Source organism: Sebastes fasciatus, chromosome 6, assembly GCF_043250625.1.
Source record: "Sebastes fasciatus isolate fSebFas1 chromosome 6, fSebFas1.pri, whole genome shotgun sequence".
Taxonomy (NCBI): domain Eukaryota; kingdom Metazoa; phylum Chordata; class Actinopteri; order Perciformes; family Sebastidae; genus Sebastes; species Sebastes fasciatus.
The window spans coordinates 22,100,313-22,124,816 of NC_133800.1; the positions used below are offsets into that span (position 1 = coordinate 22,100,313).

General features: G+C 41.1%; 1 protein-coding gene across 23 annotated transcripts; it reads left to right on the forward strand.

Moving 5' to 3' along the window:
• The first annotated feature begins 331 nt into the window (after nucleotides 1–331).
• Nucleotides 332–23,867, forward strand: LOC141769399 (AP2-associated protein kinase 1-like). Of its 23 annotated transcripts, XM_074638415.1 has the most exons (22): nucleotides 332–1,133; nucleotides 5,719–5,837; nucleotides 6,506–6,614; nucleotides 7,296–7,438; nucleotides 7,527–7,648; nucleotides 7,731–7,812; nucleotides 7,947–8,079; nucleotides 8,214–8,317; nucleotides 8,801–8,880; nucleotides 8,964–9,127; nucleotides 10,020–10,210; nucleotides 11,009–11,215; nucleotides 11,858–12,045; nucleotides 12,355–12,560; nucleotides 12,653–12,721; nucleotides 12,993–13,082; nucleotides 14,776–14,880; nucleotides 15,087–15,188; nucleotides 15,831–15,998; nucleotides 16,348–16,437; nucleotides 21,098–21,204; nucleotides 21,241–23,867. In XM_074638415.1, exons 1-22 carry the CDS (start codon nucleotides 971–973, stop codon nucleotides 22,003–22,005), a joined length of 3,507 nt encoding a protein of 1,168 aa, XP_074494516.1. In that variant the 5' UTR covers nucleotides 332–970; the 3' UTR covers nucleotides 22,006–23,867. The 23 variants fall into 23 exon arrangements, with proteins under 23 accessions (XP_074494516.1, XP_074494514.1, XP_074494536.1 ...); XM_074638413.1 differs by having other exon boundaries at nucleotides 21,098–23,867; XM_074638435.1 differs by lacking the exons at nucleotides 21,098–21,204; nucleotides 21,241–23,867 and adding an exon at nucleotides 17,011–17,110.
• Nucleotides 23,868–24,504: the final 637 nt, after the last annotated feature.

Genomic DNA, 24,504 nt, shown 5'->3' on the forward strand with positions numbered 1-24,504 from the left:
TTTTAATTTAATTTAATTTAATTGTATTTTATTTTATTTTATTTTATTAAATGTTATTGTTAATTTTTAATTTTAATTTTATTTATTTATCAACAAATATGACAAAGAAAGAAGGGAATTGTTATTACTTAAGGGCAACAGGAAAAATGGAGAGAATTGAATTATTATTATTATTATTGTTATTATTAATAATAATTATTAATTTTGATTTTATTGTTTTTATTTTTTTAATTTATTCATTAATTTTTTTACCTGCCAATCTCCTGCTCCACACTCCAGTCCAGATGGTGGCGGTAATGCACCTCTAAGATGATTTACCAATAAACCCCAAAGCAGAAGCAGAAGGAGTCCGCAGAGGAGGAGACTCTCCATCTAGCATCTACTCTTGTTTGTAGCTACATTAGCTTCTATCATTAAATTAACCAGCCTCCATACAGCCTGCTGGACGCACTGGAGGTCTGTCATCTCGTTAACTAGGATACCTAACGAGCAGAGCAGCAGTACCACCTCGTTGTGGCTGATAGATATCGGTGTAGATATGTGTAATAAGCTGCATTGGACACTTCAGCAGCTACCTGGCTGGCAGCCTATCAACTGACAGCTGTCACCAAACCGAGCTGCTCTAGCTGTAGGTGAGCTAACAGGCTAACAAGTGGAGGGTGTTTTCTCTTGGGCTCATTGCCTGGCTGGTTTAACTTTACCTGGTTACTTCCTTATGAACATCATATCTTATTATTCAACAATATTTGACTCCGTTTAGCTGTTTTAAATCATGAGATATAACCGAGCAGGAGGAATATAGTGAAGTCTAGTTGGTTAGCATTTAGCTTTAACACTAGCATTCATTCAATTATTAACACCAGCTTTCATCTCTTCACCGGGCAGAGGACTGGTTATATATCCAGTCACAGCTGTTGTTTCTATACTAATACATCTTTGGGACTTGGCCGTGCTTTTGGACAACAACATAATGAAGAAGTTTTTTGATTCTCGTCGGGAGCTGGTGAGCTCTGGGCCTGGCCCCGGAGCCGGTGGAGGAGGCGCTGGGTCCGGCGGCGGCGGTGGTTCCTTCATCGGACGGGTCTTCAGCATCGGACGATATCAAGTCACCGTGGAGGAGATTGTGGCAGAAGGTGAACTCTTTCTCTTGTGTTGATTACACACATGTCACACAAACACGTTTAACTAGATCTTACCTGTAACCACATTGTTGTGAGGATGGACAGTCAGGTAACATTAGTTAAATGAGTGGGCCTGTTTACTTGGGGCTATGGCCTAGCTAGATTACCAACCTAATGATTCTCTACCACCTTTATTATAATGTTATTTATTTATTTTAATTTTTTTAATTTAATTTTTATTTATTATTTATTATTTTTTTTAATTTTTTAATTTTTTTTTATTATTATTATTATTTATTTAAGGTTAAAGGAATACATACACATACTTGTAAAGGGACATACAGACAGCAGCAACAACACATATAAAACAAAAAAAACATAGGAAAAAGAAAAGAAAAAAAAAGTACTACTAGACATATATACATACAGTATATACATATATCTATACCCACACACGCATTCATATAGATATCCACTTAGACACAATTACTTACACAATTATTACACAAAAATGGATTATTATATGTTATTGATGGGAATGGCTAGTTTTTTCTTGGGGCAATGCCCTAGCTAGATTACCAACATAATGATACTCTTACTACCTTTATTATATGTTGTTTATTTTTATTTTTATTTTTATTTTTTTTATTTAAGGTTAAAGGAATACATACACATACTCGTAAAGGGACATACAGACAGCAGCAACAACATATATAAAAACTTGGGAAAAAGAAAAGAAAAACAAAGTACTACCTGTTGTAATAGTGCAGTGTCAAGAGATAAGTTCATAAAAAAAATGTATTATTATATGTTATTGATGGGAAAGGCTAGTTTTTTCTTGGGGCTATGGCCTAGCTAGATTACCAACGTAATGATACTCTACCACCTTTATTGTATCTTATTTTTTTTATTTTTTATTTAAGGTTAAAGGAATACATGCACATACTTGTAAAGGAACATACAGACAGCAGCAACAACATATATAAAACAAAAAAACATAAGAAAAAGAAACGAAAAATAAGGACTACCGTTGTAATAGTGTATATATATATATATATATATATATATATATATATAAGGCAGCTCTTTTGATGTACATTTACCTGCCAGGTAGCTTTGCTCCAATCAGACTTTTCTTTTGTGGTCTGCTTATTTCTGTGTAATGACCACTGAACTGGAAATACAAATTTAAAAGTTGAAAATCTAAATGTGCGTGTGCGTGTGCGTGTGCATGAGTGTCAATTGTTCAGATTGTCTTGTCTTTGCATCACTGCACTTTCTTTACCTTGAGGCTAGGAGGAACAGTGTACAACTGGATTTTCTACTGTGTTGTAAAGGACCGATGCCATGCTGAGTCATCTGTCTTCGTTATTTACAGAGGGAGTGACAAATCACACGTAGATTTCAGAAGTTTTAATGAACAAATTCTTGTTGGTCGGATGAAGGGAAAGGTTATCAGGATGTGCTGCCCACATAAAACATGACTTCCTGACAGGGTGGGACTTTCATAACATACCTGGGGGCCCGCACTTATCTTCTCGCATGTTGATTCGCTGTAGGTGTTTCCAAATCATTACGTTAAAGGTTGAGAAATGTTTTGTTGGAAACTGAGCTTAACCTGAACATGGTTAAACAGGCTTCTTGATAGGGCTAACAGGTTTCCCATAGTCATTTGTCTTTGCAATGAAAGTCTGCCGCCATGCTCTGTTAGCTAAGAGCGCCTGTTACTAAATAATGGATGAAAGAAGTCTGATTAATTCATCAGTACTATAGATGGGCCCCATCTGTTTGGCCACATCATGGCCTTATGAATGGGTTAGACATCCAACCGCAATCCTACCCAGCACTGAGATGTCAGTGGAAACCTTTGGTGGAATTTCTGTAAGAACTTTGGCCTTGATGCAGTCATTCACTTTAGAGAGGCACCATTCAGGTTGGTAATTGTTGGACCTCATAAACAGGATTTTGCACACACAGGGAAAGTTAATAATCACCCTAAAATGATAAATCTTTCATAAAATGCTAGTTGGAATGTTTTTCTGCAGATCATGTTGTTTCTTGCTCCGGCAGTGGACCTACGGTTTGCAATCTGACTCCCCCCCCCAGTGTCACTAGGCCTATTTATTCAGATGGTTTGGGTTTCTGTTAGCTGGCTGTTCTATTTGGAAATTGCGTTTTTTTCCCTGTGCCTACTCCCTTTGTTGTCATTGTTGAGCTCTGTTGCCTTTAGCTGAAATGAAGACACTTTTCACAATATACAGACAAAAGCAGTCAGAGGGACACACTGGCTATTGTAGCTTCAGGCATAAAGGTTTGTTTGGAATCATGTCATTATTGTAGTTTGTATTTTAGGTAGGGCAGATGTCTGTGATTTTTCTCAACTAGCCGTCTGAGGATTTTCCGACACACAGCTTTCTGTCTTTACTATCAACAAGATGTGTTTTCTTCCGTCTGTATAGAGTTACCGCTGGTAACATTATCCCTGTTCTGGAGACGTAACATGTTGCATTGTGTCATTGTGCTATTACACTACACAACATGGAGCTTTAGTGAGTCATTCCTTTATTTGTAAACCAAAAGCATCCAGTATTTCATTAACTACGACTTCTTAGTCCTTGGACTCCATGCGAATTTTGTCTCCAATAGATGAGGCTGCTGCTAGTGTTTCTCGCTGTCATTGCAGTGTGACCTTTCAGCGAGCATGTTTGTAAACAGCATAGTAGTCGTGAGGACATGTGAAGTAGTCCTAAGCCTAGATGGTAGTTATGTAAGTTCCATTATACACTGATGACAAATTGAGACTGAACACTATAGTTCGCTATGCTTTTAATTGCAGTGCCTAAAGGTGTACTTTTGTGTGCATTTGCTCCAGCATGCATGCATAAGCTAGAGTGGTATAATCCCGACAGTCCGTTGGTTCAAGAGGCAGTGGCTATTTGTAGCCGTACTTACAATTATTCGCTCACACCGTCTACTGAGATCGTAGACCCCTGCTAAAAATGTTGCTTAAGAAGGCTGCTAATCCTTCTAATTTCTGACAGACAATCACCTCAGATTAGACGGTGCAAGACAGCGGGGATTCAACTGGATTCAACTCTGACATACAACACACACCACACACATGTGCGCATACCCCCACACACACACACACACGTTAAGTCTGTGTTTCATTTGCCCATGAAGTGTGCTTCCCACTCAGGTCTCAATTAGTTTGATATGTTCCTCACTGAAACCCTCTTCTCAAGCACATCTTAATAACACTGATTACTCAACCACGTTCTCCGATGCGACCATGTCTGTTGGTGCAGCACTGTGTTCCACATTTTTGCACTTCATTGCGACATTTCCGGCATTGAATTTATAGCTGATGACACAAGTGCAATTCTGTTGTGTTATTATCACCCATGGTGACCCAGCTCCACCCTGTCCCATACAGGACATAACACTGAAACACACATGATGTCATAGTAGTCTGAGGGTTATTGTATATACTGTTTGTAGTCCTTTCATTTCTTTAATGATACACAGTAATGTTGCCCAAGGAAGTCGTAATCAAACGTCACTCAGAGCAGTCGCATGGAGCTGTCCTTGGCTTGGTGCTGCCAGCTAGATGAGTCAGTCCGATGCTTGGCATTAACTGCTGTGAACAGAAGAGCTGCAATAACAGCAACCTTTACAGTGAAAGCTGTTACATGCTGTCAACATAAATTTAAGAACCAAATGCACGCTGAGGCCAGTCCATATCTAGAAGTCAGTGGAGATGATAGACAAAAGTTCAGTGCAGTACAGGTCTATTCATAAAGATATGAGATGTAGACTTCATGTGTAAATGCTATCTCACTGTGACTTGACTCAGGTATATTTATTCATATCTAAAAAAGAGTTGAATTCCTCTGTGTGGTTGTTGGTGGTTTGAGCTGCTATAGATCGATACAGTCATCTCATGGTTTTCCCCATGTGTCAGCATCACTGCGACCAAAGGTGGGATGATGAATTCTCTCACTTCCTGTATCTTCTGTCAGTTGTGTCTGGTTCTTGCATCCTTCCCCCCAGCTCAACTGCTGACTCACACAGTGCTGTGCTCCTGTGCCAGCCTGCAGACCATGCACTCATCATACACAGTTTTCCCTTTGAGCACTCATTTCCTTACCTCAGCACTATGATGACATGAAATACATAGATATGTACATGTATTAGTTTGGCAGAAGCCAATTCCAAAATTCCATCAGTCAGCCTCATTAGCTGCCAGAGCACAGCAGAGGGACGTTTGACTTGAAGACACTCAGAAAAGATACATCACAATCACTGCCATTGACATACAATACTTGTGCAGGAGTCTTTCTTTGTTAAACTGTCTGGCGGAGAACTACAGAATATCAGCAATTGACAATGACTGTAGTGAAAAGTGAAATTAACCAGTTTTTGTTATCACTCCACATCTTATATGTTCAAAAACAGTGTCACCATATATGGCGTTGCTGCTCCTATAGGATATTTTGAGATAGAAATTTAGTGTATTTAGTGTTGGTGTTTTACTTATAAAATGGCTATGTGTTCATTTCTCATTTTCTCCTTCTCTCTCTCTACTCATTTGCAGGAGGTTTTGCCATAGTGTTTTTGGTCCGGACTCATCAAGGCGTACGTTGTGCACTAAAAAGGATGTACGTCAACAATGAACACGATCTGCAAGTCTGCAACCTTGAGATACAGATTATGGTGAGTAAGACAGTCCAGTAACTGATTGCTGAGAGCAGCAAAACTACACTTTCATTTTGACACTACTAGGAGATGGTCATGTGAGAGCGGACTGTGTTAATTGTGTGTTAATGTTAACCTGTGGTGGAATTAACAGCATCAGGAATCAGGAAAATTTAGCTAACGTAACATAATTTATGACACACAAAGAAACAAGGAGTTGACTTTCAAATACTTGCTTTGATGTTGTGAACTTTGTGGTCTGAATGTGACTAACACTGAATACTTCAAGTCCTATGTACAAGTACAAACACGGAAAGTTATCTGAAAATACTCTTTGACCCAGGAATAGTGATAGTAACCAACGGGAGCTCAAGGGTTGGATTGTAATTAATGCAATCTAAACTCCCTTGCCTGTCCATTTCCTAACTGGAGTCCTTACTGTAAATGAAACTAACCAGTTCCTGCAGCCACACCCTGGGTGGCGTTACTATCGCTGGATGGTTATCATTACGTCCAGACCTTTGGTAGAGAATCAGCATCTATCTACTGTTAAAAATACACTGAATACTTACAAACATGGCTGTATTTTGTAATTTACTAACCCAAATGTTTTACGACTGTAAAATCTCTGAAAACTGTATCTCCATTGTTTGTCATTGTTGCTTTCTCTGTGTTTGTTTACACAGAGGGACCTAGTGGGCAACAAAAACATAGTTGGTTTCCTGGACTCCAGCATAACTGCTGTCGGAGCTGGCGATGTGTGGGAAGTCCTAATCTTAATGGACTTCTGTCGAGGTAAATAGACCCACCCCCCATGTCTGACAGAGCTGCATTACCCTCGGCTCCTCACAGCATCCTGTTCTGTTCAAAGGCAAATATCCAACTGACAGCTGTCGTGGTCAATAGAACTTCTGTTTCAGTCAATACATAGCAGCTGAGTGGTGTTATTTATAGAAAGTTCAAATATTAACAGCACTGTGAAGTTGCTGAAGCCATCTTATGCTTCTAGCATAAGATAGATAAGATTCAAATATGATTTCTATACAAGCACCAGTGATAATGCAGTGTTAAAGTAAGCAAGTACAGTGACAAAACAATTATTTCATCTTCCTCAGGTTTTTTTTTTCATTTTTAAATGAAAACGAAATGAAGTTTGTTGCGCTGTTGAAAACAAAGCAGATGAATTTCTTACAGATTCAAATGGATCAAAAATTGGGGGGAAAAAGTAGTTAATATAAAGTTTTCTATAAAAGTTTTACAGGATACCATTAACTTGGTACCAGCTGACATTTATAGACCATTTCAGGGTTGTAAAGGTAAACATTCAGAATGTGTCCCAGTTTATTTCCTGCTGCAGTGTTTTATGTGAATGACATAAGCTGACGGGAATTAAACGTGGACCCAAGCTGTTGCATAGCAAAGCAATTCTGTTGAAACAGTCTATAAACTCTTAGTCGACCTGTTTGTTTCATGCAGGTGGGCAGGTGGTCAACCTAATGAACCAGCGGTTACAGACAGGCTTCACCGAAGCCGAGGTGTTACAGATCTTTTGTGACACGTGCGAGGCAGTCGCTCGTCTCCACCAGTGCAACACTCCAATTGTCCATAGAGACCTCAAGGCAAGTCTAATTATCTGGAAGCAATTTATTGTTGTTTACCTCGTGTACTATCAGTTCTGACAGGTCTCATCTTGTCTTCCTCATATAGGTGGAAAATATTCTCTTGCATGACCGGGGACACTATGTGCTCTGTGATTTTGGAAGTGCCACCAACCGCTTCCAAAACCCTCAGACAGAGGGGGTGCCAGATGTGGATGAGGAAATCAAAAAGTGAGTTTTCTTGGCTCTTTTACACTTTTGATCATTTCTCTTATTAAAACTCAGAAGGTCATTGGTCTGCTCTTAAAACCAGGTACACTACTTTGTCATACCGCGCTCCAGAGATGGTCAACCTCTACGGTGGAATGGTTATCACAACAAAGGCAGACATTTGGGTGAGAAGGACTGTGTTCATTACCACTGTGCTACATTATGATGACTGTATGATCACATTGATTCACCATGATAGTGACATGCTAAACACAGACTCACATTTACATGAGGTGTGTTGATTCTCTTGTGCGTACAGGCCATGGGTTGTCTACTCTATAAGCTGTGCTACTTCACGCTTCCTTTTGGGGAAAGCTCAGTCGCTATCTGTGACGGAAGTTTCACTATCCCAGACAACTCCCGCTACTCCCAGGACATGCACTGTCTCATCAGTGAGTAACCTTGTTCCTCAGAAAATACACGCTGCCCTACTTACAGCATCCCGTATATGTGCAGTCACGGTAAGTTTAAATGTATATTTTCATGTGTCTGAAAATAAACATCGCTTTGTTCGTTGATTTCTCAGGATACATGCTGGAACCTGACCCAGATATGAGACCAGACATCTACCAAATATCCTACTTTGCCTTTAAACTGGCGCGACGAGAGTGTCCAGTCCCAAATGTACATGTAAGTCACCATGGCAAGAGGAATGGCAGATGACAATATGCTGTAGGGTCAGTGTTAAATATTAACAGTTAGGTCAGCTCTTTTTTTCCAATAATTTCAGCCTTTTTATGTATCTCAAGTACAGTGGTTTCAATTTTCTCGTTGCTTTCTAAGGAAAGTAATCCAGGACATAATGATATTGGAGGGAAGCTATGCTTTCTAGCTGCTGCCAATTGGCTGCCCTCCATTCAATTCATCCTGCCCTTTTCTAATGTATTTACAAAGAAGCTCAGCAATCGGTCTTCTGATTCAGCCAAATTCCTGACCTCACCCCTAAAGTATTATTAAAGTGGGCGATAATGGTGCATTCATTGAAGCTGCAGCTCGATACTGGAGTGTAGCTATGACACTCAAAATGTTCTCTTAAGACCTCACAGAAATGTATGCTCTTTGGTTTGATTATCCTTGATCAAATAAAAATTGCAAATCCTCTTACTGTTGTAGAATTCATCTATTCCTGCAAAACTTCCCGAGCCTATCAGAGCCAGTGAAGCAGTGGCCAAAAAGAGTCATACCAAAGCCAGGTGAGTGAAGGGCAAACATTTCAGTGTTATCATTGTAAGAAACTTCTACATTGCTTGTCAATTTTCTCTTTTCCTTCCATCAGGCTCACAGACCCCACTCCCACCATGGAAACCTCAATTGCACCTCGCCAACGGCCCAAGGCTGGCCATGCTCAGCCCCAGCCGATATCGGGCATCCTTCCCATCCAGCCAGCTCTCACCCCGCGCAAGAGACCCAACGTGGCTGCTGGAGCACCGCAGGCCATAGGTATAAGTAGCTCTGGGATGCCTCTGTGTGTCAGGGTTGAGACCGTTCTTACTGGGTAATTGGGGCCTGCGTTTATGGAGACAGTTATCCTTTACTCAAAGTGACATCTTGTATTGAACTCAGCAGAGTGAAGTGCTCAAGAATTTGACTCTTGACGCCTCTCAAGGGCTTCTATTCCCAGTGGTTCAATCAGCCCCTTCTTAAAAGGCTTTTAATTGTCTTTTTTTATGGGGCTTTTGACATTCACACTTTGACAAGGCTATCCATCTGTGGCTCACTTGCAAAGACAGAATGGACAGTGATGTGATGTCACATTAATTACAACAGCGTGTTTTTTATGTGCAGTTCTAACTCACCCACTTGCTGGGTCTCAAAGGAAGTAGTGTTTCTGGTTCAAAATGTATAAAATGCGTCAAAACACACTATAGAGAAAATACCAAAAATATTTGTTTATTTAGTTATGCTAAATTATTTTCGCTAAATAAACACATTCATTAGAATATAGTAGTTATAATTAATAATAATAATAATTATTAATAATAATAATAATAATAATAGTATAGTTTAGTATAATATATAATAATATAGTATTTCCTTGTTTTTGTCTTCAGATGAAAGTGGAGATTAGGCCCAAAGCAGGAGACCTACAATCACACAAATACTTGCACACAGACACAGATACACAGACACTTCACCTTTAATTTTTTACAACATGTCAAGTGTTTGTTTAATTGACCATTGGATGAAAACAAGAATCTGTTCAGAAGTTATTTGCACGCATTTGTTCAGGTCCCCAGAAATATGGGTGTATTTTAAAGAGATATTCTTGATATGATAAATGATGTTTGATGGTCTACGTTCTTCTCATTCTTCTTATGTTTCTCCCCTCCAGGTGTTGGTATCAATGTCCCACATCCAGCTGCAGCCGCTGTCCAAGCTGCTCAACAGGCTCCTGCTGCTCAGGCATCACCGCAGCCAGCTCAGGCAGCCAACATGCAGCCACAGGCTACACCACAGCATCAGCAGCTCCTCATAAAGCAGCAGCAAGCCTCACCCTTCTTAAGCCCACAGAGCAACCAGCAGGTAGGCATCCTGGCAGAAAAGGAGTGGAAATAATTTTTGGCAATTTTTGTATTTTAAATCTCACACGGGGATACTGCCGGAAGATGTGTGACATTGCTGTGCGTAGGTGGTGTGAGACACATTTTCAGGCAAGAAAGTCTAATTTTCAAACAAAAATGCTAGCAGAGGTTTTTGAGAAAATACGTACAGTAGTTACAAGAAAAATGTTTGTAACTAATGTGGGGAATAAATGTTCCTTTATTCAGAGGATATTCCTGCTTCCTGTAGTACAGTCATGCTTGATATTCCACTCCTGAAAACATTAGACTGATTACAAATTAGACCAATAACTGATTAAAAAGCAATGACTTTGTTTGAGATGTCATTTTTGCACAATATTTGCAGGTAGAGTATATGAGTCCTTCCTGTTCCTAGAAATGTTGTTTCCTATCTATTGGGTGATTTGCAAAACAGAAGGTACTTGACAACACTTGATTGGCTGTGATTGACCACAAAACAGACGCTGTTTGAATTATCAGTTTGTTCAGCTACTCCTGCTTCAATTCGCAATATCACTATCCATGCAATAACACACACCATGCGATACCACACACAAATTGCTGTATTGAGCTAGTAATGACCTAAATGTTCTTCTCACCCTCCCTCCTCCATTTCGTTCTCTCTCTCTGTCAGTCTCTCTCTTTCTTATGTTACGTCTTGATTTCCATTGTGTACTGTCAAAAGGGTGCTTGTCAAAGAGCTATAAATCATGACAAACCGGGCCTTCCTCATGCTTGGCTGTGTGGTATTCCTATGTAGCATCAACTGGTACAGAGCCTCCTCCAGAAGCAACAACAAACAGCGTCTCAGGCGTCAACCCTGCTGCAGTTCAAAGCTAAGCCTGTTCCTCCAGTTAGTGCTCTGCAACACCAGCAGCAGCATGTAGCCCCTGTCCATGAAACAGCAGCTTCTCATCTGACCCCCATCCCTGAGTCTGCAGTGATTAGTCCTGCAGCTGACCCAGAGGTTGTGGTAACATCCTACTCCTGTTGCCGTCTGCTGCTCTTTTGGGCCGGGGAGTTGATTACCAGCTCATTTCTAACCAATCACACCCTTTTTACTTTTCCTCTTCTGGGGCACAGGGAAGGCGGGGATGGTCTCACAGAATATATTAAATGTGACGTATGCACGAATGCAATGTAGATAGAAATGCTTCCTTTAGTGTCATCTTAGAAAGACACCATTGCTGCAGATAGATACTGCATAACCAAATCATTTAGTGTTTCTGAACTGCTTCTTTCAACTATCAAAATAGCTTTTTTTCATACTTTATTGACCCTGCTCTTTCTATTTTGCCCGTCAGTTAACTCTCTATTCATGAGGTGCATCTGCTTCTGTACAATCTCTGTACTGGGAATACTTTCCTCCCTTTTTCCATAACAGTGTTTCTCTCTTTTTGTTGTGGTTGTGGTTTTCGAGGAATTTATAATCCATCTTTTTTTCAGATTTTCTTTTCCAGCGGATCTTGCTTTGTTTAGTTTTTGTATGTTTGGGGGTCTGATTTGTTTGTTTCTCTTCATGCAGTAAACAGAAATGATCCATGTTGACATCAAGGACATTTTCATCTCATATTTCCCCCCTCTGTATCTTTTTTTTTACTCTTTATAGACGGCTGGCCGAGTTCTTCACAAAGTCGGCTCATTGACGCCACCTTTGTCGCCAAAGATGGCCCCTAAGAGCGGCCACAGACGCATATTGAGCGATGTCACTCACAGTGCCGTGTTTGGAGTCCCAGTCAGCAAGTCCACCCAGCTCCTCCAGGCAGCCGCAGCTGAGGCTAGCCTCAACAAGTCCAAGTGAGCAGAATTACCTCCCTTCAGTGATCTGAGGATGAACTGTCCTTTTCATGGCACCACTAAGTGAGCTGGGAAGGGCAATAGACAGTCCATTCATATGACAGAACCCCGACGGAGGATAAACGACCCTTTTACATCCCAGAGAATCCAGCCAAAGAAGAATCACTCAATTCAGTCTTTAAATAACTCTGCTCACTCGCTCTTATTTGCATACATCAGTAGGCCAGTGTCCGCAGACTTAAAACCCATGATCAAATTTCACTGTGCTCTCTTACGCCGTGTTTATGTTTACACCTGTGTGCACTACAGATCAGCCAGCACTACTCCTTCTGGCTCCCCTTGCTCGTCCCAGCAGAGTGTGTATCATCCAGGTGATGTTGACACCCAGTCAGCCCTTACTGCGCCCAACACACAGCCCAACACACAGCCCAGCTGGAACCCCTTTGGGGACGACAACTTCTCCAAGCTAACAGCAGAGGAGCTGCTCAACAAAGACTTTGCAAAGCTAGCTGAGAGTAAGTGCAACTTGTTCACTGCATGCTCACACCTGCAGCGTTGGTAAATAGTTGTGTGATCTAAAAATAATTTGCTGTTTGCTTGTGCACAGCTGCTGCTCCTGGAGAGACGATCACAGGCTCCAGTGAAAATCTCATTCCAGGGCTTAATGCTTTTCCAGGTAAATCTTTGCCTAATTCTTTTCAATGGTCTCTCATTGCTTTGCATACTTCATCTCCCAGGAGGCTTCTCAACATGCAACAATTCCATATTGAGGTGGAATTCAACCATTTTGACCCTTTTTATGTGTTGCTGTCTTGGCAAATGTCTCCAGTTGTCATAAAAGTTAGCTTATGTCTTCTCTATCCCCTAGTCCCACCCACTCTCTTCTTCTGTTGTTCATGCTGTCTTCATTTGTTCTTCTCCATCTTTATTCACCGTGCAATGTTAAGCTGAAAGGTCTGCAGACATCATGAGTGCAGGTTCAGCGTTGTTGACTGTCCCGGACCCTTTTAATACCCTCTCCCTCTCTGACACCACAGGTAATTTCCTTGTCACAACATGACACAGAGCGAGCTGTACCTTTGATTCTCTCAGGCCTTGAACAAATATATTCTCAGAGTTTATGAGTCACCTTTTTATTTACTGAAGTAGTTTCCTGGATATCACACTTCCCAGAGGTTAGTTTACGAGTGCTAGTTGTGTGGTTTGGATTTGTACACGGTCCTATCTTGTTGACATAGCAGGCAGCCTCACAGTGGCTCCTTGTCAGCCTCCATGAATAGAGACCGTAGCCACAGCTAGATGGCATCTCACTTGCAGATCTGTGCTTTCGCTGTTGCCTGGTAACGCGAAGGACAAATTCTCCTTTGTTAATTGGATTTGCCTTACTGCCGGAGGAGCCTGCTTACCAGCGCCGCTAAGAACAAGAGAAAGTCCAGCACGCTGTCTTGTTAAAATGATGACCCAGCCGTTTATGTTCTCCTCAGTTTAGCCCTTAGCCCTTTTTGGAAGTGGTGCATACTTGTCAGCTGTGTATTTGCTGTTTAAGGCCAGAACTGAGAAGACAAAAATGCTGAGGCTATTACATAATCAGGGTGTGGTTAATCTTCTGCACCCAGCCTAAGCTGGAGGCACACAAGCGAACACAGTCTGACTTTTGCTGATGGAGCAGAGAGGCGTCTCTGAGCAGCATTTAGGATATTAAGTCAAAATATAGCATACTGTACAGCATTTTTAACATTGCATATGTTTTATATTGACTTAACTGACTTTAACTGGTTAGTTAGGGTTTGTAAAAAGCTTTTCATCAGTGTTGTTGGCCTCTTTCCAATAGTGAAGGGGGCAAAAGGTCACATCTGCTGTGCCATTTTCTGAGCCAACACATTCCTTGACCCCCCCCCCCACACCCCATTTTGCCCCATAGCAGTTTCCTGTAAGTACATGCTGCAGTGAAAAGTCAGTAATTTGTCGTTTCATGCATGGACTGTATTTCAGCTTAATTAAAACCATATATTAATTATAATAATAGAGGTGCATGATTTTAAGAATTTTGTTTTTGTTTTAATGATCAAGGTTTTGGTAAAGCTAACTTAACAAAGATGCTCATTTATCTGCACTGGTCCAAAAATGAGTTAAGAGGGTTGGCATGTGGACAGTGACTGTGCATTGGGGCAATCAAAGACTGCTGTGAAGAAACTCACTGACTGCTGTAGCTTGTTTTGTATAATTTATTACATGTTTGGTGTTGAAGATTGTACTTAAAAAATTCTCAGTTTCCTGCAGTAATTGTTTGGCACAAGTTTTTGTCCTTTGCATGGGATTTCACTGAACTTACAGGTCGTGGAGTGAATGGCTGTGGTGGACAGAACTAGTAAACTAACAAATCATACAATAATTGTATCATTGTATTTTGGTTTCATGCAAGCAACCTGATTTAAAAGTCATGTTAATGTAAAATTACCTTAAAATGTCATGTTTTCTTTGTCTCCTGATCATAAATTATTATATCCCTAACAATGTAGGACGATGTCTACGATGTTATAAATATTCGTAAACTGTAATTATCTTCATTGATTTTGACAATATGTAATATTTTCCCACGAGTTTCATTTATCTTTAGTTTTTCTGATCCTTTTCTTTATTTGTATGCAAAATCCTCTCTTATGGTCTTCTTCTCTCTCTTGCCATCTGTCCATTACCCCTCTCTGTCTTTTCTCTCTGGCTTGCTCACAGAGAAGCTGATTGAGGGACTGAAGTCCCCTGAAACTTCTCTGCTGCTCCCCGACCTCTTAACCCTGGCCAACCCCTTCAATAGTCCTGCAGAGAGCTCCACCAATGGTACCAGCTCTGTTTTTGTTCCCTGTCTTGCCCTAAAAGTCTCCATCTGCTCTGCATGCGTCTACCTTGCCTTCCTTCTCCTCTTTCACTCACATGGTCATGAATCAATTTTATCCCACCTAAGGCATTCTTATTTTCCTTCTTTCTAAAAATTACTAATAAATGTCTTTGTGCTACTGTCTTTTCCACTTGCTGTCTCCATGTAGTGAAGGCAGAGGTGTGTGTGGATTCACTGATTCCCGGTCTGGAAGCCCCCCAAGCCCAGCGACACTCAGGCCAGCCAGAGCTCATCCCCGCCAGCGTGCCAGGTTAGCGTCCTGGACCACAGAATAGGAAATAACATAATTGTTTGCAGCATTTTCATCAAGAATAATTGTTCCCAGTTGTGGTCATGATCCCCTTGTCACTTGTTGATATCATCTCAAACCTTGAGGGATTTTTTTTATACAACTGCAGTCACTTTATTTTTTGTTGTGGAAAGTACAAACTAATGTATCATTGACGATCACCATTGTGCCAGATCACGCTGTTCTGGCAAAAACACTGCAACAACAAATCATGTTGGCCTGTCGCTCTTTCAAATTGGCAGCTAACTTTAGTGAATTCACAAGGTTTTTTAGGATGTGAAGCGCTCGTTTCAGTGAAAACATTAACTAATTATCGATTCTAATCTTGTCTAAAAAACACCCACAGTCTACATTTGTCTGTACTGATCATAGCTGTGGCAAGCATGTAGGTTTTAGACTGATGGCTACTGCTTAGTGATAGGTGTAACTGCTGCCCCTGACTTTGCAGCATATTTTCTATGAGACTTTCCCTTGATGTTGATTATAATAGGCTTGTGGTGAACTGTCTTACTAACAAAATGCATTTTCCTCTGCTCCTTAAGCTAACAATCTTATTTTTACTGTGACCCCTTGTCCCTCTGGCTCTGCTTCATCCTGTCTCAGACTCTCTCACTGGGGAGGACTCTCTGTTGGGTTGCGATCTGTTATCTCATACTTCACCTCACGGATTGCAGTCTGTTTCTGCTCTCCCTTCCTCCTCCTCCTGCTCCTCTGCTCCTCCTGGCTCCGGATCCTGTCTGGAGGAGCTGCCGCCTGGTCAGACAGCTTCTGGTAAGACGTCTTTGCAGCACCCCTCAGCTAGTCTTATGTCTGCTGGGCGTTTTTTGGCCCAGTGAAACCAGCACAGACTACAGATCCTTCCAAAAACAGGAGGGCCTGTTCAGATGTGATATGGAAATGGAATTAGGCACATTAAATGACAGCTTCACAGACCCCTTGACTCATTTGTAGAAGAGCCAAAAGCCACCTGAAATGCATGGCTTTTAAATACTGTGACTGCCCTGGCTCCATCTATTTTTAATCTACTTGCATCCTCCTTTCTTTTTGCTCTTTCCTTTGGCTGAGTTAACTTCTTTTCCCCCCCTCCATCATTCCTTCACTTCCTCTTCCTTCACCGCAGACTCTGCTTTCCTCATGTCGTGTGGGGAGAAGGGCAATGACGACGAGTTTGACCCTATTCCTGTGCTCATCTCCAAAAACTCAAATCAAGGTAAGGTTAACTGAATCCCGAGATGAGCACTCACACCTGCTGCTGAAGCCCCCGGCTATGAGCCGCAAAGATGAATGCCTTAGCCCCCTAATTCAGTCACCATAGCTCATTCCTGTGACTGCTGATGTGAAGCCTTGTATGGGTGGGCTTGTCACATTAAGGCTTTTTTATCCCATCAAGCTCTCACATTAGTCGTCTTCCTCTCTTTTGTTTCTAATGTTACAATGCCAGTGATTCTCCACCCTGCAGGTGTTTGGCTCTTTGTAGTTTACCCTGAAAGTCTCCTCATGTTAGAAAGGCATTCCCTTACTCTCCCCCCTGTAATGATGCAGCTGTATAAAATTACCCCAGCTCACTCTCTGCCTGTTTCTCTTTCTCTTTCTGCCCCCCGTTCATGCACCTCTCTGCTCTGCCATCATTTCCCCTTCCATCTTCATCAACTCCTCGCTCTTAATTTCTCCATACAATCTCTGTTAATATTACTTATTCTTTTGCTTGTTTTTTCACAATCTCCCACGGCTCTCCTTCCATCTCCATCTCTGTCTGTCTCTCTCTCTTTCTGGCACGTTTCAGGTGGTCACTCGCGCAGCAACAGTGGCAGTTCAGAGTCCAGCATCCCCAACTTGGCCCGATCCCTTCTGCTGGTGGATCAGCTCATCGACCTCTAGAGGGGGTGGGAGAGGTCGAAGGGGCAGTGTGCAATCCTAACAAAGGGACGGGGGGGGGAGGGTGGGGGGGATAGAGATGGGGAAGCCGAGGCACTTAATGTAGCACCTTATGAAGTGAAACAGAGGAGCCAGCATAGATTGGTTCAGTGGAACCTTTCTTTATACGTGCCTCCTTGGCCTCAACTCCATCTCTAGTTGCCTGATAAGCTGGCTTCATATATCTCTGCTGGCCGTTGACATTCCCACGCTGGTGTAAAAAAAATAATAATCTGTTCATTAATGCCTGAGCATATCGTCTGCTTCTGTCCCGGCTACACCATTGGTCTTCCTCATGCTTTCCTCATACTCACATTAATATCCCTCATTGAGTGCACTGCGCCACGCTGATCGACTCTCATCGTGCGCACACGTTTAAACTGCTCGATCACAGCCGCCCGCATCGTGTTCACTTTGTGTACTTGTTCAGGGTTGAAGCTTTATTTAAACCAGCCACCTTCAGGCATGCTCATTTGTGTCAGGGGTCTGACTAAAGAGTGAGGAGTCCAAAAAATGCTGCAGGATAATGTGATGCACTAAAATATTGACCAATCAAAGACGCACCCAGAGTGAACCACTGAGGGGCTGTTTGCACTGATTGAACCAGTTTGTAAACCAATGAAGAGAGCAGTCTTTACAGATTTCTCAAACTGTTGTGGTTTAATGTTGTGCAAGGAGAATCATTTCAAACAGTCTGCTCCATCTTAGGAAGTCAAATCTGTTCAATTATGTGCTCCTATGCCAATGTAGATCAGTAATCATGTTTTCAACAGCTATTTATCTCCGCTAACATGTATTCAGAGCTGCAGCTTAAGCATAACTGTATATTGCCACCTCTCTGGAAGTTAAGAAGCAGTGTATTATTTCTCCTGAAACTGTACCTGTAAATCTGTCCGTCTGAAACTGGTGAAGTCAGTGTTAACATGGCTGATTCATTTGGCCCCATCGCCATGGCAGGATGCTTTCTTTGTCAGCATTATCTACAACACTTCGTAAGACCGTTGGTGGTTTGTGTGCATTTTTATAATTACATCATTTTATGCGTAGGGTCATGAACTCACCATCATACAGTATCTTTGACCCACTGTCAAGATAAGCACAGCGGAAACAAAAGGGAATCAAATGATTTGACCTGTAGCCATGCCAAAGCTAGAGGAAAGATTTTATTATTATGCTATATGTTTGCCATGTGTCAGTCTGCTTTCAGGGTCGGGGAAGATGAGCAGATTTTTAGCAGCATCGCTGTTACAGGGAGGGAGGCACAATGTAGATTTCATTGAGTTATTTTGTGTAGGTTCTGTGCTAACAAAGAAGCTTTACATGAAAATCTCCCATTGACATCCTCTCTATCTTATCTATCCAATCTATTCCTACCGCATACGCTTAGGTTAATGTGACATTCATTTCAGCCAGAGGAGAAATTCCGAAAACAAATCCTTTACATGTACATAAAATCATTGTTAATTTTTGCTCTTGTCAGCATCGGTAAAAGTAGATTTTTTTTTTTTTAGTGTGTAATATTTAAAGGCATTTCATCTATCATGGTATGAATACATGTGACTATTATTGATGGCGCTTTAGAATGAATGTAATGACTGCGTACCATTATGAAATATGTAAAAATTTATAAGGCTATATAGATAAAAACAAAAAAAATCTTTGTGTATGAAGCTGTATTTAAGAGTGCAAAGATGTTGAGCCTCTCCTCTGTCCAAAGTCTTTTCTCTCCATTCATGTCGAGCATTCAGCTTTTGTTTTAGATGTCATCATCAGATACAAATGTGCTCATGACTTACCTGACTGGGTAGTATTTTTATCTCTCCACCGCAATTCTTTTACATAATACTGATACTTTAAGTGACTGTATATATATATATATATAGGAGAGATTTTATCTAACAGACAGCAAAACAGAGCTAATGACGGAATTAACTTCCTGATATCTCTGGAGCACCTCTCACTTCTGATAACAGATCTCTTTCATTTGACTGATGATCAATAGAAAGGCTTGTGTTTGAGTCGTATTACATCTGATCACAATCACTACAACTGACTTTGCATTACAAGTATTATCTTTCACTTTGGCTTTTCTCTAGCCAAGGAAGGTCCATTGCATATATAGGTGTAAGTGTCTTTTTAGGGTCCATATCACCTTAGATATGTAAATACAAACAGAAAACAGTACATATAATATGCCATCACTGGTATATATGCTTGAGGTTATCTAGTTTTCTCCTCCTCCTCTATGACATATTGTAAAGGTTAGTCATAGACATCGACAGTACTGTAAGAATCGGCATGGGTAATTAAAACTTTTCTTTTTTTTTTCTTCTTCCCATCAAATGTTCAGTTAAGTCATTTGCATTTTTTGTGGCTAATCTATGCAATCCTACAGTAACGCTTCATGTTCTTATCAGACACTACAGTGCTGTATCCTGTAGAGTTCTCGCCTTGGCCGTAGAGTTTGACTTGTGTTGCTGTGTGAAACCAATGTGCTTGTTGTGCTGGTTAGGTCGATATGGTGGCAGGTATAGAAATTACTTTGATTATATCAAAATGTTTCACATGATTAGGCAGACGTCCATATGTCAAAGCAGGACCATTGTGGAGTGTGTACTTCTATTTTTATGAATTAAGGTTCAGAAAGAGAGACACTGAATAAAACTCATTAATGTGAATGTAAATGAAGTGTCTTTGGGTCACATTATTTGGTTTTTACTCGTAAGAGTGAAGCAGCAAGCCGGCAGCCTGAAGCTTGATTCTTCCATCCTCATTGTTTTAATTAGTGGAGAGATTTGTTTTCCTTCTGGGAACCAAATTAGATTGTAGATACCCTAATTTGATGATATCAACTAAGGCCTTTCCTGCTCAGAGTTCAGTATTAAACCATAATTTAGTGTGTGCCTTCCACTATGGAAACATGTTTGCACCTCTTCATAATAATTTGTCTGGCAACTTGCGCTGCTCTGAGATTTAAAGGACTATTCCAGTGTTTTGTGACCCCCTAGTTGTTCTATGCTTCCTGGATGTTGGTAGACACGTATTTTAAAACCACATTACTGTCATGATTCCAGGCCTGAAACTTTGATGAAGGGCTTTTGGTTCCCAGATTGTGTTCCTCTTTGTTAGATCGTACGTCTATGAGCTGTATTGTGAGGAGTTGATGGCTGTTATCCCACATGAGTACATTAGCCGCCTCACTATTTGTTGTTGTTTTTGGTAGTCAGTTCTGACCGGTGAGATGATCTGTAGGTTATTTTTCCAGTTTGATTCACTCTGGTTGATGAAGAGATGAAGGAAATTACCCAAGACATAAAAACAAAACAAAAAACTTTCCTTTTCATGGCTGCTGCAACTAACATCTTCCCAAGAGCTGCCAGTTAACAGCTGCTGTCGACACCGCTGAGGTAAGACTGATCTGTCTCTGCTCATCTGTCTGTCTCTAACTACCTCTACTTTTTTCTGTGAAGGCTTTCTGTCCTTGTTTCCACAGACCTATTGACTCCCTCTGAGCTCCCTCTACCTCAACACAATCAATTCTAACTAAAAGCTAAACCGCTGTTGCTGTTTCCCCTAACACGAGGCACTGTTAGTGAAGGATGAGGGTACTGCAGCTGTGCTGAAACTAATTTGTGGAAACAAGGTTATTTGATGTCGTAATGGTAGAGCTGGCCAGTCTCGTCTGTCGTATGTGACTTGTTCAGAGCAGAATGTGTCTGTATTGTTGTAGTCTTGTGCTGGTTGAGTCGTTCTTATTGATCCTTCCTTCAGTGGTTACAGATGATCCATCGGATATATTGTAGCCATGTGTGTGACTGAGGTTTAATGGTCTGGTAGATAAATAAGCAGCTGGATCTTAGGTGGTAAAGTTTCTTGTTACTGACAATATTTATGCTTTCTGATGTTTTTCTGTTCACCTCTGATATGTTTTTCTCAATCTCTGCTCTCTAATACAGACGTTCAAGTGGAGAGTAACGGCTACTCTGTGCTTGGTGAGGGACAGGAGACTGAACCTCCAGGTGGAGCTTCTCAAGCAAATGAGGAATGTGTGCACTCCAGCGAAGAAGATGAAGATGAAGAGGAAGAGGAAGAGGAAGATGAAGATGAAGAGGAAGAGGAAGAGGAAGATGAAGCCCATAAAGAAGAGCAGGGGGTTGAGGGAGCCATCGAAAGACATGCAGCAGCCCATGACTGCAGTGGCTCCAGACCTCTGCTGATGGACTCTGAGGATGAAGAAGAACAGGGACCTCAGTCAGCCCTCCTCCACTCATCACCGCACTCCAGCAGCGCAGCACCGACGCAACCATCTACTACCTTCCACCAACCTCCTCCGAGCACCTTTGCTCAGAATCACTCCCAGCATGCACTGGAGCCAGCAACAGGGGCGGATGTAGCCGTGGATGTTTTCTCAAAAGCCCCCTTTCGGTTTGCCCAAGAAGAAGCAGCAGCAGCCGACGTGTTTGCCAACGCTCCGTTTCCTCGCGCACCACTCGCAGCTCCGCAGCCGTTCGACGTATTCTCTCAGGCTCCCTTCGGGAAAAGAAAGGAGGATACAGGAGCTCAGGCCTCGTATCCTCATGCAGCTGGAGTTCATGCTGTGACCCCTGATCAAGGTGCGTTGGGACAAGTCGCCCAACAACCGTTCCGCCCACAAGCTCTGGCCAAATATTCCCGACACTTTGAGGGACCCGTGTCCCAGCAGCATCCCGTAGCAGCTCATCGAGTAGTGTCTAACGTGAGCAAGCAAGCCGCTGTGGCGTCGGCCCCCGTTGGACCTCTTCACTCATGGACCTCAGAAGTGAGCACCGTAGACCCTTTTGTCTCGGCACCCTTTCGCCTCAAGGCCCCGCAAGAAAAGCCCTGAACGCACACTCAAGAGGTCAGGGGCACTGGGCATCGGCGCTCATCACTGAATTATGCAAACTATAACAGGCGTACTGCATGCTGTCACCAGCGCTGCAGCTGGACTGCAGTTCCTGCATGGATCTCATTCTTAACTGGCTCCAATTAGTGATAGTGCAGCAAGGTCATCTTTACACTTGAATGCTCTGTTAGAGTAAAAAAAAAAAAAAAACTGACATCATTCCGCTTTTTATTTTTCCTGTCACATCCTTTTACCTTTTTGAATTGTCCTTAATCCTTTTGGTACGTGCATCTACACAAAGACAATATGGTGGTCAAGCATTTGATTGTTTTCTTGCCTACCTCAGTTATTTTTTCGTGTCAGCGCCGCTAAAACACCACACAGCGAGGGAGTTCCTAGATTGTCTGCAGCTTTGACCGTTTCATTTCCTGTGTGTTTGAGCTTTACTGTGAAACTATGATCTGATTACGCCTCATTCCTCCATTGTATTAGTTCTCAGAAATGTGCGATTCGGCTTGAATCGCAAGATCATAACTTCACAGATGCTTGGAAGAGGAAAAGACACTGTAAAGATGTCTCAGAGGAATTTACCTGTAATAACAGCAAACAAGAAATTACAACTATGCCCTCAAAGACGATAGTTTTGGGCCCGTTTGGTCTTTATGCTTGACCGTTTTTATCAGGCAGATGCTGGATACTGATGCAAAGACATTTCAAGGATAACATTTGTTGATATGAAATGTAACTTTTGTTTCATTCCAAACTGTTTTTGCATTTTGTCTTGTGTTATGTTTGTGGTAACTGTCCTGTCCGACGAAAATGTTATTCCATGTAATGTACGAACCGTGTTTAAATGTTAGGCATAGAAAATACATTATAGTAGTTCCTATGTTAGATGAATGTAGAAGACTCACTTTTCTTTGTTTCTTACTTTACAAGAAGCCTTACACTCTCACAGTACGTCCTTCCGACCACATCAGCGTAAATCACATCTGCCTTTGGTGCCCTCCTTTTAAAAAAACTGCTGCATTTACATCATGTTATTGCACTCGCATTCAACACCAAATACTCCTGTACAATCATGTACGACTTCCTTTTGCTGTCTGCAGTACGCTAAGCACCAAGATTTTCATTCTACTCTGTAATGCATCTCTATCGCAGGTCTCTATAAACTCCAAATGTGTACTACTAACTGTGACTCTCACTTATGAACAACTGAAGTGAAAACTTTCAACTGCAGCTTATCAAAACAAAATGCTTTCCAGCAGTCACACAAATATCTACAGCACTTATGCTTCGCAGTTCCAGTCAGGGATTGTAATAGTAGTATCTTGTAAGTGAGATCTTGAATGGTGACTGATTGATGATGACATTCCTTTTGAATTTATTTCCATCGCCATTTGGGAATATGTTATTGTCTTTGTGCTCTGTAAAATCATGAAACACTCTTTAGGTTTTCCACCATGGCACTTTTAAGAAAGGGGATCCAACCTGTTTCAGCCCAAAGTTTAATTCATGTATTCCTCTGTTGCAATGTAAAAGGATCTGTTTTCTTTTCTTTTTGAACTGTACAATCTTTTTTTATATAAATGCTCACTTTTCTCACCCAACTTGTATACATGAAGGTTGCACATAGTCACTGACACAGAGTCAGGGTTCCCTAAGAATGTCTTTTGATTGTAACAGCTGTAAAAATGTATTTCAACCAGTGTTGTATAGGAAGTCTTTGGAGGATTCAACAACTGATGATACTGTTGGACAAAAAAAAAACACTCGAAATACTTGTTATGCTGCACAGCCTGCCTTTGAAAACTATGTTGTAAGTCATTAAAAAAAAAAATATTAAATGAATGTAAATCAAATTTTTGCAGTTTTTGGATTTATTTATCATGTTTGAAACATAGCTGTGGATGTAAGTAAGCACATACAGTATACTCAAGTACTGTACTTAAGTGCAGTTTTAGGCACTTTTAATTTGAGTATTTCTATTATATGCTCACATATACCTCTATTCCACTGCATTTCAGTGTTAAACGTACTATTTACCATGCTTTGCCGATTTAAATTTTTACATACAAAGCTTCACCATGACAACATTAAAAAGCTTATTTTAATGCAATTAACAATAATAATCCAATATTAATAACAATACAACACACTGACAGGGACTATTTTGACTGCTATTGTGCTTTTATTTTGAAATCTAGGTCTTATATCTTAGGTTTATACAGTGCACTTTCATAGACTAAGCTACTGGAGTTACCCTGCACTATACTCAACTCATTTTTAACAGTCTCTTCTGCACTATATTCAATTTTTTTAATAGTCGTGTATCACAGCTGTTACCCTGCACTATATTCAGTTTTAACATTCTTTTGTACTTTGTACTTTGCACTACTAACCTTTTTACTGCCTTTTTACTAACAAGGTTAGTAGTGCAAAGTACAAAGTACAAAAGAATATACCAGACATAAAAATACAAGGAGATGAAGAAAACTG